General features: G+C 38.3%; 2 protein-coding genes across 6 annotated transcripts in view; both read right to left on the bottom strand.

Moving 5' to 3' along the window:
- The window catches only part of trip10a (thyroid hormone receptor interactor 10a), a 21,473-nt gene extending 8,829 nt beyond the window's left edge, over positions 1–12,644 (bottom strand). For 2 of the 4 annotated variants that reach the window (XM_014024550.1, XM_014024557.1), the window contains exons 1-9: positions 12,302–12,643; positions 6,469–6,584; positions 5,932–5,988; positions 5,503–5,650; positions 3,072–3,134; positions 2,335–2,439; positions 2,089–2,217; positions 1,338–1,484; positions 1,041–1,229 (exon numbers count right to left, since the gene is read on the bottom strand). In XM_014024550.1, the coding sequence (XP_013880004.1) occupies positions 1,041–1,229; positions 1,338–1,484; positions 2,089–2,217; positions 2,335–2,439; positions 3,072–3,134; positions 5,503–5,650; positions 5,932–5,988; positions 6,469–6,584; positions 12,302–12,325 (978 nt within the window). In that variant the 5' untranslated portion in view covers positions 12,326–12,643. Of the gene's footprint in view, positions 1–1,040; positions 1,230–1,337; positions 1,485–2,088; positions 2,218–2,334; positions 2,440–3,071; positions 3,135–5,502; positions 5,651–5,931; positions 5,989–6,468; positions 6,585–12,301 lie in introns of all 4 variants that reach the window. The other 2 variants (XM_014024542.1, XM_014024564.1) reach the window with 2 other exon arrangements.
- Positions 12,645–13,759: 1,115 nt separating this feature from the next.
- Positions 13,760–19,289, bottom strand: part of icam5 (intercellular adhesion molecule 5) — a 9,130-nt gene continuing 3,600 nt past the window's right edge. Inside the window, exons 5-12 of one of the 2 annotated variants that reach the window (XM_014024511.1) lie at positions 17,728–18,036; positions 17,349–17,645; positions 16,993–17,244; positions 16,501–16,836; positions 16,191–16,427; positions 15,450–15,677; positions 14,443–14,706; positions 13,760–14,337 (exon numbers count right to left, since the gene is read on the bottom strand). In XM_014024511.1, the coding sequence (XP_013879965.1) occupies positions 14,138–14,337; positions 14,443–14,706; positions 15,450–15,677; positions 16,191–16,427; positions 16,501–16,836; positions 16,993–17,244; positions 17,349–17,645; positions 17,728–18,036 (2,123 nt within the window). In that variant the 3' untranslated portion in view covers positions 13,760–14,137. The remainder of the gene's footprint in view (positions 14,338–14,442; positions 14,707–15,449; positions 15,678–16,190; positions 16,428–16,500; positions 16,837–16,992; positions 17,245–17,348; positions 17,646–17,727; positions 18,037–19,289) is intronic. The other variant, XM_014024520.1, reaches the window with a different exon arrangement.

The raw sequence follows: 19,289 nt of genomic DNA, 5'->3' as shown, positions 1-19,289 counted from the left end.
GTACTATATAACATTTTAGACACATTCTAGACAGTTTATCAGCTAAAAAAAGTTAATTTTGGGGTAAGTTACTCTTTAATAAAAAATATATATTCCAGTGGCATTTAGGGGTTGAAATGACAATAAATTATCTTTTAAAACAGCATGGGGTTTATGAGGGGGTCCCTGGAATTGTTTTCACCCTTGTAAGGGGTCCCCAGACCCAAATGGCTTGAGAACCCCTTACTGTAACTTGTGTAACTTGTGGATTGTGTTCAAACACTTAACAAGCAAACTGACAGATTCGGGGAGGAAAAAACCCAGGGCGCAGGCGAGGTTCAAAAAGGTAACAAAAGCTTTTAATAATAACCAAAAATGCTGGCAAGGCAGCTCAATAAACACTCTCAAGTACTCACAAACATGAAGCAGGGACGAGGAAGACTGAAAACTGAACATAGAACAATGATCCGACAAAGACTGAAGACAGGACACAGAATATAAAGGTGAACTAATGAGGAACAATGAGAAACACCTGGGGAGACGCGTGGGTGGGGCTGGAGGCAAGACAGCGGGGAAGAGAGACACAGGGGAACAGAGAAACACTAGAAAATGAAAGCAAAAACACAGATCATGACACGAACAGCAGGGAATAAAACGATTAAACCTGTTTAGACCAAGATTCTTGGTTCAAGAGACATAAAACAAAAATCATGATAAAAACATATCGATTTTTAAAGAAAAGAGCCATTCTCTAATAACTAGAATTGCAGCAGAGCATCTGTTTTTCAAACGTTGAACATTTAAACGAGACCAAACAGGTCTGAGAGGATGTTTTTGACGGATTTTGTTGAAATAAGTGAATGTTTAAACTGAAGTGATAAAATGAGCCGTTGGATGAGGCAACAATATCTGCCCTCTGATTGGACCACCTGAGCAGTGATCGAGTCACTGCTGGTCAGTCAATTAGACGCATAAATAAAAAGAGTCAGACTTTGCACCTGTAACTTTCACATCTCTATTTGACTGTAAGGAATAAGATCTATTAAAATAAAAAGTCCTACCTTACTCTTCCTGCTGAAAAGCCAAAAGTTTTTGCCCTTATTCCTCCCCAGCAGGTCCATGGGGCCTTTAGGTGTACCCAAACTACTGTCAGAAGAGGCTCGATTGATTCCTTGGCTGTAGTCCTCGAACTCCACGTCTCCAGGACGCTCAAATCCGGACTTATTCTGCTCTATGACAATCATCGCGTCCTACGTTAAAAGCAATTAGGAGTGAAAGACACCAGAGGTTATTTTTAAACGAACGTAGCTTAAAAACCTCATGACGCACAATATTCTCATTCGCTAAAACAAACTCACGTTCTTCTCATTAACGTTAGCGCCAGCTTTAGTAATGCCTTCCAGGCACTTTCCGATGATGGGCATCACTTGCTTTTCTGTGTCTGAGAACAAAATGTAGCCTTGTGCTAACTTCCGTATTCGTCTCTCATCCAGATCCTGCAGTTTCTGAAGGACACAAAAACAGTGATTCAGACTCTGTCAGCAGCAGAAACAAACAAAACCGAATCCACTGTCGTTTTACAACTTTATTTTTGATTATTAATAAATGTAAAGAATCACCAGAATACTTTTTTTTCTTTCTTTTTTTGGATATTTATAAAAAGGTGAAACAAAAATCTTTTAAAAAGCTCATTACTGGTTTGAAATCCAAGTTTTTAGTTTATGGGAATTAATTTTAAATCTTGCAAAAAAAATAGTTGACATATGCATCAGAATCTGTTCCTCCTATGGACAAACAAAGTAACTTTACTGCTATTTTAGACTTTTTTTCCTCTCATAGGGAATTACTCTGTAATAAGAAAAAATAATAAATTTACATAATAGAAAACATTTTTGGCAGATATGCAGAAAAGTAGCTTTAAGTAGGAAGAGCCAGACGACAAAATCACATAAACTCAACTCTGCCTGATGAATATCCTGCTTTACTGTTTGGTTTACAGAAAACACAACCATAATTTACCAAATTACACTTCATCGTTATGCAAAAAGAGCCAAACAAAAAAAGGCATTAATAAAAAGATTGTTGAAACATAACAGGCAGTTGACTTACATTAAAAACAAGTGGTATGTCATTAAAATAGAACTGGTTCTGCTCTTTGTTGTACTTCTGGAGCTGAGAAGCGTAGTCATTCTTACTCTCCTCTGCTGTTTGGGCCTTAAAATGAGCCTGCTGTTTGGCCTGAAACCACAGAAAAAAATAAATAAATAAAATAAACTCAAACATGCTGAAACTGATCTGTCATTGAATTATTTTAAACACTTTTTCCTTTTACAGAGTGCAGTTTTTCTACCTTACTTTTTCAACATCCGCTTTTGTTGCATTGATGTCCAGATCCGTCTTCTCTGCATGTTGTGCGGCGCGCTCTGCTTCTCTCCACTCCCTCTCAAAACGCTTTTTACTCTGATGTGCAGCGAGAGAGAAGAAAGGAAGGCTCAAGTCTGAATCAAACATTAGGCGTATCCAAAATTAAAGCAGTTTTATTACATGAGGGGAAACCGGAGAGGTTTCCACTGAGAGAGAACAAAGTAATAAAACATGTAGATTACAGATGCAGCAGGAGTTTAAAATGTTTTACACTTGGATTTCCTGTTTTTACTATAAACAAATGAAGCCACCTGCCTGACCACACTGACTAGGAAATTATTCCCAACAGATTATTAAAGGCCTAGYATTCCATGAAGGAGAGCGTTAAATTAATATCATCTTRTGAATGAAAATAGATAAGAGTTTTAGTTGTTTTGGTTAAACCTTGTAAATGACATTATTTGCAATTTCATGCAATACTAGGAAATCTCAGATATGTTAGAGCTCAAAGTATGTGTCAAGGATGATTACCAGCTACTAACACGTAAAACTTCAATTCAGTATCAGTAATATYGACATTTTTGTGTTTGCTAAGGTTGATTAGCTATAACAGCCATCGTGAACTGAGATATTTTGCTAACCAGACAGACAAAAGCATAACTGCATCTGGTCGTGAACAACACTGGGAATATTTTGACCAAATCTCATAATTTTAAGAATGGACTCACACTGTCGAGCTGCTTGTAGGTGCTCTCCAAACTCTGCTGGGCCCTCTTGGCCTCCATCAGATACTGCAGACATTTATAAAAAATAAAAAAAAAGAAGAAGAAAAAAACAGAATGACAGAGAGGTCATATGACAGGGGGGGGACATGTGTGGGAGAAGACAAGAGAAACAATGACCTTGAAAAACCACACTGCAAATCAGACAGGGAAAAACAAATAGCAGCTTGTCTGAGACGCAACATCTTCAGCGAGTTATTGTACGCAGCGGCACTGCTCTGCAATCCGACATAACAAAGACCAAGTATTTCTCATGCACAAACAGAAGACAGAGCAGCTCTCCCTCAGGAGACACTTAAAYGTCTTTCCTGCTGCTGCAGTATGATAACCACATCTCCACTCATAAATCTGTTTTTTTGTTCTTAACTCCTCCCATACTTTATTCTCCTCCCAAATTGTGTGTTGTATAAATAAAAAAAAACATTTGGCATTTTGTCAACACATTTCTGAGTTTGTTGTTGTAGACAATTATCACATTTGTAATCATGTACAGAACAGCCATTTGTATATGATTTAARCACAAACATTTCTTGAAGGAATGCATACGGACCATTGCTTTCCAKGCTAAAGTTTTAAATTAGAATCAATTTATGACTAAAYGACTCTCMGCTACRAMCATAACAAATTTTAGCTCTATATCTGCTAAACTGGCTGAGTTACAGCCCTTTAATGTTTCCTAAGGTCAGCTGGTTGTGGCAGCCATCGTCACTTAGAATATCCATAAGTTAACAAGAATTTTCATTACCTCGTGAATGCTTAATGCTGAAAGATTTGTGATGAATAGCTAAAAAAAGCTGAAACTCACCTAAAAATAGCTAAATAAAATTAGCTGAAATAGCTGAAATTAGCACAAAAAATAGAAAGAGCATATGTTAGCAGAACTAAGCAGTAAGAAGCTGAAATTGTCACAAAAAGGTGAATTTGGCTGAAAAAAAGCTTGAATTAGCTAAAAACACAGAAAACAGCTGAAACTAGCAGAAAGCAGCTAAAGAACAAAAGCTTAAAATAGCAGAAAGAAGCACAAAAAACGAATAGAAGAAAAGTTCAGAAAGACAACAAAAAGAAAATAAAAGAAAGTAAATATTTCAAGGGTTTTAGAGATGCTGTAAACCAGAGATTCTTAACCTATGGCAGGGCCTCAAAAGAACAAATGTTTTTAACTTTGGGCCACAGAGGCCCACGGGACTGCATTGATTTTAAATAAGTTGCAATACACTTTCTCACCACCAGTAGCGGTAGTGCACCATTCAGATGCTTAACAACTTTTTTAATACGTAGAAGGAGAACCTTAGAAACCTGCTGAGAATGGATACAAATTTTAAATGAAAAGTAGAAAGCAAAAATGAAGGTAACCCATCAAAAAAAGCCAAAGTTTGTCACTAATATGAAGTGCAGCTTCTGGTTCTACCATGCAATATTTTAAAAGTTCAAAACATTATCAAATAAATTTGCAAATACAACTATATTTTAATTTGCACTTTATGAAATAATTGTTTGTACTTTGTTTTTAAACAGTTTGAATGTATTTAAAGAAACTTTAAACTTGTCAAAAAGCTGTTGTTACAGCTATTGTTTGTCACTTATATGAAGAGCAGCTTCTGGTTCTACCATGCAAAAGTTTAAAAGTTTAAATTTGATAAATTGCAAATTTTCATTTCAGGTTTTTGTCATGATCATGTCTTGTGATTATTTGACAGGAGTTTTACTTTTATACCGAAAGTGTATTTAATTTAGTTATAATCCAAATTCAATACACATTAAACCAAGATTTAGAATAATCATCATTTTGATCCATACATTGGTAATGTCTGACTGGGCCTTGTGCCTCTTCATGTTCAACAAATTGGGCTCCAAGGTCAAAAAGGTTAAGAAACCCTGCTGTAAACAATTGTTTTCATTTTCAATGAGAAACCATGGCTGAAAAAAGCTAAATATCTCAAAAAGTATATATTGCAGCAATACCAAATGTCATAGCCTGAAAGTGCTGAAGGAGCTGAATATTTTATTAGASAAATTGTTAAAAAGGCACAAAAATTGTGCCGGAAAAGGTACGGAAGAAAAACGGATCTCAATAGTGTGAATGCTTTACTATTAACTGTAGATGTAAATCCAAACAGTACTTTCCAGCATTTTTATCATAATTCATCATGTGGTTCATGAGACACGTTGGTAACAGACAAACACACAGGCAAAAACACTGTCGATCCCATTGCCTTCTGCAGCAGGCAAATAAAGCTAAAGAAAAGACTGGGACAGAATCACAGAGTCACTGAAGGCTGGGTGTATGACTGGATGTATTGGTGTATAGAGGGTGGTTCTACTGGACCTGAAGCAGGAAATCCATGTGCATCATGTGTTCCTTTCATATTAATCTCACCGTCTTTCGTTCCTGCTTCAGCTCTTGCAGGTACTTTGTGAGATCGATGCAAATGTTCATCATCAAGTTCTCTGCAATCAGCTCCCTCTGGCCTGCGTAGTCGTTCATCTCATTCAGGATGTCCAGAAAGGACTGGTAGCTGGACAACCTATCGTTTAAGAGGAGAAAAAGGAAAGGGTGGAGAAATGAGGGCATGCGGATGGGACTGCTGATAACGTGATAATTGCACAAAGTTCTGCAGAGGGTGAAGCCGTGATAACAAGATCACGACTTCCTTATTCCTGTTTCCTCCTGGGGSCATTTCAATGTCGCCGGCAAACAACCCACAACAACAACTGCGTGGATAACACTAACAACAACACAATTATTTACCATTTTTAATGYGATTTTTTTGTGACAGCTTAAGATGTCGAACACAACGAAGCTCACCTGCACTCTGGCTCATCTTTGCTGCTTCGTTTTTGGTTATATTTCTTGGAAAGATTCCTGTGGACATGGACAGGRATTGAGAAAACGTGAAAAACCTTATACTCAACTGCCAAAAGTATCAACGACTTTCCTGTGCATCCGTTACAAGTTTCATTTAACCATTGTAAAAAAAACGACCATCCACTACGAACATCTGCTCTTCCTTCTTTCACTCTCTCAATGACCACTTCCAGTCTATCATGCGCCCAGTCTGCTCCCACTTCCTCTACGCTGCAGCCAAGCTCAGCACTGCAACAGATGTGGGCTTGTGCACTGGGAAACCGACCGGGCGAAAAAGACKGGAAGTTTTGGAGAGGCGGCGAGCACGCCGCAGCTGGAGAATCAGGCTAGTGTTTCACAGACAAGCTAGAATCTGTCCCAAAGCAGTCATAAGACCCGCAAACTTTTCAGAAACAACAATCCTTATGTGCAACCAGGAAAGAACAAGCTGCAATACAGCCCATGCAGAAAAACACAATACAGTAAACTGAATCCTACCTCAGTTGTTTAGCATAGTTTTGCTCAATCTCGGTCCTCTCCTTCACAAATTTGACGTACTTCTCCACCAGCTCCAGGCCGGTCTGCGTGTGCTTCTCTATCGTGTCGTATTGATCCTGGGGAAACGAGGAGGAAGGGGGRAAAATGGTTTCAACAAAAAGGAAAKGATAGATCCKGTGCTGACATTTATGCTGCAAGAATCTTGAATGAAAGRCGATCAACTAAAGAGAACAAGCTTTTTTTTCCTGCTTGTTTGATTCCAGGAATGTTCTTTGCATGTGAAAAACGTGTTTTTGATAGTCTTTAAATTTCTGCTTAGCTGTAAAACATGGAGAACRCCCATCGTAGAGCACGTAATGAGCCTGAAATATCTAGTTAAACTGTGTTGTTCTATAATTAGAATCATTTAAAAAGGAATGTGACACCATTTCGTATTTATTGACTTCATTTACATTCAAATGAGCTGTTTGTCCCTTTACATTTCAAAGAAATTCTGTTTCTTTACCTTTCTTTGCTTATCTGCCAGGAGACTTTTTGACACTTTCGAGTTCAGGCAGGTCTGTTAGTAGCGAGGGCTGGCAACAGAAAGCGGTTTGCTCTCACTCTAATGAAAAAAGCAGCTCCCCGCAGCTTTTATTGCTGCTAATTTTTGCATTGAAGTGGGGCCCGTTTAGAAAGGGGATTCCTGACATGTCGGGCCTTGTTCCTTTGTACCCTCCGTGCTCTTCAGATAAAACAAAAAGAGACTTAACTGAATGAGACAACGCATTGCCTAATCACAGAGAGCCTGCGATCCAGTTCCTGTCCTTCAAAAAAAGGGTTGTTTTGTGGGGCAGGAGCCACGCTGGGCTTTTCATTTAAGGTCATTATTTGGTTAACAGAAGTTTTGACTGTCAAAATGGCTCGCACATTTTGCTAATTCAGCATATCTTTTGTTTGAGGATATCCCCGTCCCTCTCCTTCAATCTCAGTCTGGAAGCTCTTGAAATCAGAATGTATCGATGTTGACAGGTGTCAACTTCAAACAGTAGAAATATGAAACCCAGTTCTAGATTTACCAGTATTATCAGGCTTTTATAAAAGAGTTTTAGCAGGATTACAGGCAGAGCTGAGCTTTGTAAGTTTTTTATTCTTCAATATGGTTTCATGAGACGTTTGTGTGAGAGTTGGTGTCATCCTGCAATTCTGATTTGCTTCACAAATTCATTTAGACAATTCAAAATTCAACACTAGACCTATGACACTACCATGATTAGGGCTGCCACAAACAATTATTTTTATAATCGATTAATCACAGATTACTTTTTTCGATTAGTCGGCTAATCGGATCATACATTAATTGAATATAAAACATATTTAAAATATATAATATATACATAAAAGAGCTTATCGCGCCAGAATGCAGCTGCTATTATGTAACCATCGTTAGATTTTAGCTATATGCTAACTAAAAATAACTGCAGTGGAAGGCAAGTTCTGCTCTGCAGATATTGCACAGGTTTCTCTTTCATTTTCTTAAAAAGATCCCACACTTTTGAGCTCCGTTGCTGGGTAGCCATGATACCAGAGCCTGTCTGTATAATGTCTTGTGACGTCCACGGCCTACCCCAGTTACCACTACTGTGCATTTGTGTGAAGGATAGAAAGGCAAATGTGGCAGTGGAAGGTGTCAAAGCAGTTTGGAGAGAAAAACAAAGTAAAGAACAAAAAAAGAGAAAACGATTAATCAATTATTAAATTAGTCATCGATTATTTTAATAATCGATTAGTCGTCGATTAATCGACTAATCGTGGCAGCCCTAACCATGATGTATGGTTCTAAAATGCAACGTTCTCATAACATACTTCATTTTCTTTAAACATAAGGTTTACTTTGCTGTTGCTTTTTTTATTAAATTAACTATAATTAACTAGAAGAAATATGTCTTTTTATTTCCATTCACAAATGTCACAAAGAATCATTTGCTTTGAATAAATTAAAATAAATATCCTTACATTTCTGCAGTATGTTTGTAAATGCAGAATATATTTTATGGAGGTCTGCAACACTATACAGTATGAAGATCACACAAATGAAACTGCCTTCAGCTCTCGATTGAAGCGTTTTGCAGCGTTTTGCATTTGGTGAGTTTACTATTTGCATATTCAGGTTTTTGACCTCTGTTCAGTCTGCAGCACAATGAAACAAAACACTGTGGAGACTGAGAGGCAGGTTAAGTTTTGCACAGGTCCASAGAGCTAAAATGTGTCCCCTTCTCCCTGAGCAACCACCTTATTGAGTGTTTTGTTTCTGCAGTTTCACAGTTACACTTAAAAAAAGCTTTGCGGTGTACCCAATGCAACACTTTTCAGATTCAGGCAATTAAAGCTGTGATTACACAAATGTGTTTTCAACTCTTAGTGAAGTTGTTCAGCTACAGTATTCATTGTATTTGTGACAAAAACATTGAAGAGTGTTATTCTGTGTTTTGGTGCATTTCTCAGAAATACTGAGTATATCTACCACAAACTGATATTAATATCCATAACTTATTGTTGTTGCACCAATACAAATGATTGTACCACTTTAAAGGAGACATCTTGCATTTAAATCCTTCTTTTCCACATTTAGAATAGAATAGAATAGAATAGAATAGAATAGAATAGAATAGAATAGAATAGAATAGAATAGAATAGAATAGAATAGAATAGAATAGAATAGAATAGAATAGAATAGAAATAGAAATAGCCTTTATTGTCCCGCCGAGGGGAAATTCAGGTGTCACAGCAGCATCAGTACAGAGGTTAACACGCTAGTTACTTTACAAACTATAGACAATACACAAAAAATTGAAATTAACACTGACTAGCAATACTAATGCTAATAATAAAAAACATAATATAAAGAATTGTGCAAGAATAAAAAAAGGATATGCTTTGTTTTAGAGACAGTATACTATCAGACATTAGGAATCAGAATATTCCTATTTTCAGTGCAAAAAATAATCTCAACAGACTATTAACTGTAAAGTATCACAGTGCAGACAATAAACACAGATGTGCAATTACAGCAGAATTATTTAAAAAGTTTAAAATGGGTAATAACAGAGAAAGTGATTGCTCAGATTAGTAATAATATAAATGAGTAATAGTGTACTGTATATGATTGTTCAGATAAGTATTGACAATGAATTATAACAGTACAAATGATTGTGCGGGCAGCAGCAGGCGTGTAAACACTTAATGTGATTTTTGTAAACACTTGTGATTTTTGGGCGTGGTGCTGGTTATAGAGTCAGACAGCTGCAGGGAGGAAGGATCTGCGATAACGCTCCTCGGATGCAGCAGTCTGTTGCTGAAGGAGCTCTAAATCTTTAAATCACTCTGTTGGGGTCTATATAAAGTGGAATTGCAATGCTTTGGTCTAAATTCCCCCTTACTGTAACTCCACAAGCCCCTCGTTCACCCATTTTCTGAGGTGTGTCTCAGATCAACTCGTTTTGAGACTGTCTCTTTAAATGCAACTGAGGTGCTTCACACCCCGCCTCCCTCCAGCTTCTAGAGTGGTCCATTCTAGTTTGATAGAGGGGTTTACAACTATATAGCGGCACAGAAACTTTAGTTACAAGTTAATTAGAAGACGTCAACAACGGAAGACTTCTCTATCTCCATCTTCTTCCGCTTATCCGTAGTTGGGTCGCGGAGGCAGCAGGTCCAGGAGAGAAACCCAGACATCCCTCTCCCCAGCGACACTTTCCAGCTCGTCCTGGGGGACCCCYGAGGTGTTCCCAGGCTAGAGAGGATACATAATCCCTCCAGCGTGTCCTGGGTTTTTCCCCGGGGCCTCCTATCAGTGGGACGTGCCCAAAACACCTCTAAAGGGAGACGTCCAGGAGGCATCCTAATCAGATGCCCGAACCACCTCAGCTGACTCCTTTCGATGTGGAGGAGCAGCAGCTCTAGTCCGAGCTCCCTCCAGATGATGGAGCTCCACAACCTATCTCTAWGGCTGAGCCCGGCCACCCTACGAAGGAAGCTCATTTCGGCTGCTTGTTTCTGGGATCTTGTTCTTTCGGTCATGAYCCACACCTCATGACCACAGGTGAGGGTTGGAACAAAGACAGACCAGTAAATCAAGAGCTTTGCCTTTCGACYCAGCTCTTTCTTCACCACAACTGACCGAAGCAACGCCCTCATTACTGAGGACGAGGCCCCAACCCGTTGATCCATCTCCCGCTCCATCCTACCATCACTCGTGAACAAGACACCCAGACACTTAAACTCCTCCACGTGAGGCAGAGACTCTCCCACCAATGGAAGGCTTGTCGRTAGAAAATAGAGAAAACTGCTGGTTGAAAAATATGACMAAAAAAMGAATTTAGAGATCTTTACGCACCAGGAGAGACTAATTTCAAAATTTCTGAACTCCTAGAGACTACACAAAAAGAAGCATTTAAAGGCTTGTGCATATGTCTCCTTTAACTTTTAACGTTTGCGTCAAGTAACAGTTAACAAACCCCAAAAAGGAGTCAAGCAGCAAGTAGTTTCTATGCATGTTTCAGCTCTGAGTCAAACATTCTTATTTAAAGAGCATGGCCCTGCCAGACCTGCCACACAGGAGTTAGCCTACAGTTACTATCACAACTAAAACCCAGACACTGATCTCGCGCCTTAAAATAGACACCGGATTAAAAACAATCAGGGGAACAGATGCCAAAGAGCTGACCTGGCCTGCAAGTTTTCCCTGYGCAGACAAACTCGAACGAACCTGTACGTTTCCACGGTCCAACACGGAAAAGAGAACTGTTTTTCTGGTGCRTGGAATTTACACACTCACTGAAAACAACAAAACAACACTTTTGCTGAAGAATTTCTTCTTACGCTACAGCAGAGACATCATGCTCAAGACAAGTTAAAGGCCTTGTTGTAGTTTTAAGCTAAACTCATCTTTTAATAGGAAATAAAGTTATGGCAGTTTTGGTCGAACCTTGCAAACAATGTTAACCATGATCCAACTTTTTTAAACAGAGATGGAACTTGGAGTGAGTGTTTCTGTGAATCAATCAAAGTAGGGCAAAACTAATTAGGTTGTTCCACCACTGCATAGGATGGTAAAAAGGGGGACTGTGGGGGGGAAAGGCCCAGAGGGAGACTGGAATGAGGTCACAACCTCCCCGTTCTCATCTCTGCAATGCTCCATTTTACAAACCAGGTTCCCTGAGAACAGGCAAGCGCCAGAGCTGCTTGTATTTCTGTGCAGGATCAAGTGAATCCTTTCACTTCTGCTTCCAGGAGGTGGCTCGGTGTTTGCTCCAAGACTGCATTATGTGGGTTCACCCTGCTGACAGTTTTATTATTTACAATCAAACAGTAGAGAAGTCTGGTTGCACGTCTATTTTTTTTATTTTTACCAGTACTCAGAGCATAGAAAGGAGAAGCATGGAGCATCTTATCAGTGATGATGGTTGTTGCCAGGTCACATCTCAGCAGCTGATTTTATCTCTATGGAAGCCAAGTGTGACTAAATGTAAACAGAGCGACTCTCTTTAAACAGTTAAAGAAAATAATAAAATTTAACAGCTTTCCTCAAATTCACTTGTGGTGACAGTGCTGTTAACATAAAAATATGGAAAAATCTTATTTTTATTTTTAATGTAAAGTACAGGAGCTGTGTGTTAATTTTTAAATATTGTTTGCTAAATTAATAAAACGCCTCAGGGAGGAAAAAAACTGCGTGCTCATGAACGCATCATTTGCAAAATATTCCCAAACTTCCTCTGATTAAAACACAAAAGAGTGCATTGTTTTTCCCCATCCTGGTTCTACTCAGCAGAGAGTCAGATGATGGACTCACCCAAAGTTCTGTGCCCCAGTCCATGTTCGGCTTGAGTACAAAGAACTCCAAAAAAAAAAAAAAAGTTTATCCGGACGGACAGACAGTTCGGAGAGAGACGGCCCGAACAAACACAACAATCCCGACTGGAAAAATCAATCAGATCCGAATCAGGAGGCCCTTCTGGCGTCGCTTCCTTCAACAAGTTGCATAAATCCGTATCATAATTACCCAAATCATTTATGCTGCCAGCAGTTGGTGAAGTTAGTCCAAATATTTTTTTCACAGCGAAGGAAACAGGGACAAACCAGCTCTCCTGTCCGCGTCACTCCCAAATCCTGAAGTCTTAAAGGGGCCGCGCGCCAATTATCAGCCCCGAGGACCGAGGACTGCAGCTCCAGGACTCATGTTTGGACCAGAGACCTTCCTCCTGCTTCACTTTAAATATCACCCATAAAGTGTACCCATATTAAATCAACACATTCATTATGTCCTCTCATTCAAGTTAGAGTTAGTATACAGTTTTAATCTGGTGAGATTGGCCAGTAAAAAAACAAACTGGCAATCAGGTGTCTACTGAGACAACTTACAGGCCTACTAATAAACTAAAATATTACATCAAAGCCAACAAGTGCCGTTCTACAGTATTGTACTGCTATGTTGTATTTTTGGTAGACGTGGTAGCTTAAATTGCTGATTCCTCGATGCCAATTCTCGTCATATTCATTGAATAATTTTGTGATTTAGCCTTTAGTTAGACAATTGCGATAAAACACAGGACAAAGATATTAGACACCAAAATAAAACAATGCAACAGTATAAAAATAAAATAATTTTCCTGTTATCTTCCRATATGCACAAAAGTCGCTAGTGCTAAATAATAAAAAAATAAGTAACAATGTAGCAAAAGTTGGACTATAACAATGTCAACAACACATTAACAAGTAGCTTCCATTACACGTGGGCACAATAACTCCAAACAATTGAAAATTCTGTACTACCAACTTATTTTTCACTTTATTTGTGAAAAATAACGTCGGTTGTGCAAACAACATCTTAAAAGAAGCAATCTCATCACGCTTTTCGATACTCWTCTTGGTATTGATAGTATTGATACTTGGATCAATATGTTCAGCCCTAATTTTTGGAACCAGAGTCTGCAGAGACACCTCCAGAAAGTTTTTTAAAGGGGTGGCACACCAAAGTTAAACACCAAAACAGAATTTATGTATTTTTTATGGTGTGGTCTTAAATTCTGGTGGGTAGTGTTAGGAGGGGGGGACAATGTTTTTTGGAGTGGGCATTGCCCCCTCCTGGCCCTCACACGATCGTGCCCCTATCTGTGGATAACTAAGCCCTGCTTTTTCTTTAAATATACAGCAGCAGCAAGTATGGAGGGAGGCAAAACCTAAAACTTATATTAGAACCAACCCACAGGGAAAATGGATATTTACACTTAACAATTGGCTAGAAAGAAACTTAAGACGATGGCTCACCGTTTATTGATTTTAAACAAAAATGCTTTTTATTATTTTTAAGCGTTGTTTTTAAAATACATTTAAATTAGACGATTGTCATATTTTGTTAAATGGAAAATACATGTTGACAAAAACATTTTCATCTCAGTGAGGTATATCAGCTTTTAGTTGTCCTAATTTCTAAAGATTGGATAACTCACAATGATCAATTTTTAATTCAAGTTTTTACATTCTAACAAAACACACTCGTACAGAAGGAAAAAAACAATCTGACAGCAAAAAAAAAAGGTACTGAAATGCAACATGAGAACATGAGAAATCTGGTCAAATATTCTGTATAAAAAGCTGCTTTACAGTTTATTTAAAAGTATAAATAGCTTTAAAGGCTGCTGTTTGCATTGAATGGTTGCTCTGCAGCAGATTTTGTAGTCATGGGGAGAGAGGATCTATCCGTGCTCGGAATAAATGCATAACGTCCACATTTTTTCTTGCGGTAGCAGGAGTAAACATATAAAAGCAACAAAATAATAAGGATGGCCAGTAGAATCGGTAGCCAAATGAAGATTGCATTGGTTTTGTCTGTGAAACAAGAATAAAAGGTACAGTGAGAAAAAAATTCTTGATATTTTTATTTTTTGGCTTTGTTTTATTAAAATGCAGTTAAAGTGTTCTCCATGTTCATACCTCTCTCTGCCAGTGTGACTGTTCTTGTCACTTTCCCAACTTTATTCGTGGCAACACAGATGTAAAGGCCCACATTGGTAGACGTGGCTCCTGTGATGGTGATGATCCTCTGGCGCCCCTCACCGGTTTCCTTCAGGTTGTCTGCAGGCTTGTAGCTCCATCTGATCTCAGGGCTCGGGTTTCCCTCAGCACTGCAGCTGAAAGTCACATCCCCACCTGGAATCAAGGTCTTGTTGATGTTTTCCTCCGTAAACTCAGGTGCATCTGTTAAATAAGATTTTTTTTAAGTTGTGAAAAGAAGAAATACTGCTTTGTGAAATTATTGTTTTTTTTTTAATTAGCAGCATCCACTATCAGAAACGTATATAAAAAAGAAACATAATTATCGCTTGCTGCCATATGTCTGTTAGYAAAATATTTCATGAACTACAGGACTAATTTTTGCAAAGTTTGCAGAAAGTAATCAACAGATTTAAATTTACAGCTGATTAACATTTGGAGTCCACATGATTCAAGACGTCTGCCAGAGATAAAGGAATTTCAAAAATACAATAGTGACAACACTTCAATCAGTTTTAAAGATATTGGGCTCAAATTTGGCAAGGTTGTAGCAGAGAGTTAGTCGTAATTTAAGTGCTATTTCTTGCGTAAGAATTTTGCTTAAATAGAGACATTATATGTTGGTGTCAACCTATTTTTGCTGTTAGCAAAATATCTCATGAATTATATGATGGACTTTAATGAATCTTTCAGAAATAATCAACAGATGAACGTCTATTTACTTTAGGAGTCGATAAAATTCAAGATTAAGCTCCACATCTACTTAACAAAAATGGGTACAACTCGTTCAATTTGATACATATTCAGCTAAAACTTGATATGGTAGTTTAAASGTTTGTTTCTCACCAAAACATGAAATTAGTCTAAAACTCTGGCATTAAAGGCKGTGAGCATAWTTGTTTCTTATATTCAGTGTTGAACATTTAATAGTAAAAGTTAAGACTCACACAAAATATCAAGATAAAATTCATGCTTGGCACTTCCATGTTTGTTTTGTGCGTAAAGCGAATAGTTTCCACTGTCATGTTTTGTCCACCGCTGCGGGAAAGTTGCCTCTTTTCCGTTTTTGAACCAGCTGATGGTGGGAGAAGGAATTCCTTTTGGTTCACACAGAGTTTTCCCTTTTTCATTCACCTCAACCACGTATTGCATCTTACAATCAAAGCTGGGACCGTCTGCGAAGATACACCCAAAATTATTCCAGAGTGTGTCCTGATGCATCTCAGTAATCCAGGTAGAAAAAAATCAAAAAGAAAAAATAAGTAGGTCCTCTGGATGGGTTCTTCTTTAGTGAAACGTTTCGTCTCTCCTCCAAGAGACTTCTTCAGTCTGATGAGTTTCAGGTGAACTCAGCCTTATAAGCACTGCCTCYACATGGACAAACAGGTTAGTCACATGCAAAAGAGGGCCATAGCCTAACAATAGGCTTGATTAGTTCTGTCAAGCCTATTGTTAGGCGATGGCCCTCTTTTGCATATGACTAACCTGTTTGTCCATGTGGAGGCAGTGCTTATAAGGCTGAGTTCACCTGAAACTCATCAGACTGAAGAAGTCTCTTGGAGGAGAGACGAAACGTTTCACTAAAGAAGAACCCATCCAGAGGACCTACTTATTTTTTTCTTTTTGATATTTCAGATTATGTTTTTAATCCATAATGTAATGACACAAAAGGTGTTTTATGGACTTACGTTCAACTGTGATGAAAACAGAGTGTGTGCTCGTGCCCATACTGTTGGTAATTTTAGCCACATATGTTCCAGAGTCAGTCCTGTTCAGAGTCTCATAAGAGTTGATCAGTTTACCCTCACGGTACCATTTGACAGCCGGAGGTGGGTTCCCTTCAATCTTACAAGACAGATCATTCAGACTGAATTTGTTTTCTTCAACAGTGGTCTTCTGTGGACAGTCTTCGATGAGGGGTTTATCTACAAATGAGAACTAGGATAATTTAGTCCAAACTGACACCCTTAAATACAGAATATTGTGTGTGAAACTTACAGAGTACAACAGCAAGGTGAGGTTCTGAGACTACAGAGGGGACAAACTCTGGTCCTTTAGGTCCGAGCTGCAGCTCAGCCTCACATCTAAAAAGCGATCCATTGTCACTTTTCTTAGCAGTGAAAGTCAGGTTGGACTGAAAATTACTTGGAAGTGTATTAGCCTTATTTGTGTATTTTAGGTCATCTGTGAACACGGTTTTATTGCCCTGGTGCCACTTCACTTTGAGTCCAAACACAGGAGCCACATTGTAGATGTCACACTGCAGCCGGTACGCTGAGCCCTCTTCCATCGGACCAGGACTGTCTGAAAAGACTGAAACAAAATCTGGAGTCTCTGTAAGATAAAAACGGGAATAAAAAGTAAAATAAACAGGATGCTGCTCATTTAGCATCTAACATTGTAACGTTCTACACTTGTTTGACAGTGGCACTGTTGCAAATTATTTAATTGAATGTAAAATATAAAATATRATTCACATTGTGTACTCACTATAAAGATGGATGATTGGGTTTCTAATACACTGATTTCCATTCACTTTAGTAGCAAAACAAAAAGGCTCAAAAGCCCAATATTCTAGTTTCGTAATGTTCAAAGTTACTGTTGAAGATTTTTTCTGAGATCCACCGTACGGGGACTCCCAGCCCATAAAATCAATGTCGGCACTAGACGTGCTGCAGTTAATTACAAGTGGATCTCCAAATTCCACAACAACTTCAGAGGGCGTCATTGTAAGATYGCAGGCTGTTATTCAGGAAAGAAAGACAAGCATCCAGTTACATGGCTGAATTGGTGCATAATGAATAAAGYAATCGAGAAATGTTTGTAAAGTAAACATGAACATGTACACTGTGGTTCAGGATCAGGAGCATCTGCAGGGAATGTTCTGGCCACTGGCGGCACGTGAACTTGGATGCTCAAAGTTATATTTCCAAAATGACTGCTGGCTGTGCAGCTGTAGGTTGCACTACGGTCAACGTTAACTACACTGAGTTCACTTGAGTTCTCTGAGAGGTCCACGCCATCGTCGACTGTCCACTGATATTCAGGAGGAGGGTTCCCGTCAGCCTCACAGCTCAGGCTCATATTATCCCCCCTGTGTACCGTGATGTAATTACTGTGGTTCACCAGAAACACAGGAGCATCTGAAAACAGAAACACTTTATTTTCACAGGTCATCWAATAATTAAAACTACAACAAGTTTGAGTTTGATATYAGAGACTCACAGAGCGCAGAGAGACTGATCGTTTGAGACACAACAGCGTCTTCTGGTTCAGGTTCCAGCTGAGCTTCACATCTAAASCGAGCAATATTCTCCTCTCTGCTGACGTTGACCTCCAAAATGTAGGATTTATTTACCAGTGTGCTGGTTGTGTATAAGAAATGCTTTACATCCATGGTTTTATTGTTTTTGTACCACTTAATGGTGAGATTTTGGACAGGAACACTGATGACGTCACACTGCAGTTCGTAGTTTGTCTTCTCACTGAGAACCTTTTCAGATTTTACAGACAGAAGGGCAACTGGGACTCCTACTGAAACAGAATAAATAATAAAATAAATATGTTAGCATGCATGATGCAAACATCCTGAATCATCCTTTATGTGTTTTCATGTCCAAGGAGCACACATTATCTTGTAATCTTTTTAATGTAAAGTGGTCTTCAGCAATATTTTATCATACTTCAGAGTTTGTTTTCTCCAGTTTAGTCATTTTCTCATTTTTACCAGAATGKTTTTAAATTGTTGAACCACTTAACTCCTGAATCTATTAATTATCCAGGCAGGAAAAGGTTCCCAAGCTCAAGAAATGACCAAATACCCAGAACGGACACTTTGGGGTAAAACTTAGAAATAAGGTATTTTACTAGCAGTTTGTTACAAAAATAGAACTTGTTCTTCAGTTGAATTTATGAAAAACATGATTCTAAAAAGTTTTACAGATTGTCTAACTGTCTGTGCTTTTCGGGTCTTTGCTATTTTTATTTCTTTAATAATTTTCAGGTACTATGTATGTGCTTTAGGGTTGGGCGATATTAGCAAAAAAAATTAAATACGATTAATTGTGGTATTTAGCCGATAACGATTAATATGACAATTAATCCCCTGGAGTCCCTGGACGCCTGCATGTCCTATACATGACCAATTGAAATCACTCTAGTGGGAAAGATTTGCTCTCTGTAAAAATCAGTTCCAAGCTGTGTCAAAAGTACAGACTTCAGGATTTACGTCAGTTTTCAAATTGTATTGATAGACCAAGTAAAACCTGCGTTATGAGAAATAAATTACAGAACTTTTTTTGTTAAATGTTTGTCATATTTGAAGCGGAGAGAGGAGCATCAAGCGGACTGACCGAGTAGTCTGCCTTGTGGCATTAATCATATTGTCAAGTGGCAAAACAATCGATTAAAAAATTTTCTGACTATTAATTGCACACAATACGATTTTGCCCAACCTTAATGTGCTGTATAGTTCCTTTAGACTTGATACGTCTTTTTTATTTTTTACTTGCCCACTTTTTCACCATTTTAAGCCTCCACTGCACAATATGTTATTATCAGGCACATGGACTACTGGTCTGGTGGAATTTAAAAGAAAAACTGCCAAAAGTTCAAAAATATATTTTAAAATATGTGAATTAGTTGTAGTGCCCATTTTAAATCAGGCTGTCAGATCAGTTTTAGATACATTCAGTCATTTTCTAAGAAAACGCTTCCCATTTGTCTAGTATGAAGTATTTTGGTAACAGACAGGTACATGAAACACACAGAACTGAAGATTATTATAG

This window comes from Austrofundulus limnaeus, unplaced genomic scaffold (genome assembly GCF_001266775.1).
Source record: "Austrofundulus limnaeus strain Quisiro unplaced genomic scaffold, Austrofundulus_limnaeus-1.0 Scaffold4, whole genome shotgun sequence".
NCBI classification, from domain to species: domain Eukaryota; kingdom Metazoa; phylum Chordata; class Actinopteri; order Cyprinodontiformes; family Rivulidae; genus Austrofundulus; species Austrofundulus limnaeus.
The sequence above is the reverse complement of the archived record's forward strand: the minus strand, read 5'-3'. Positions and strand labels throughout refer to the sequence as shown.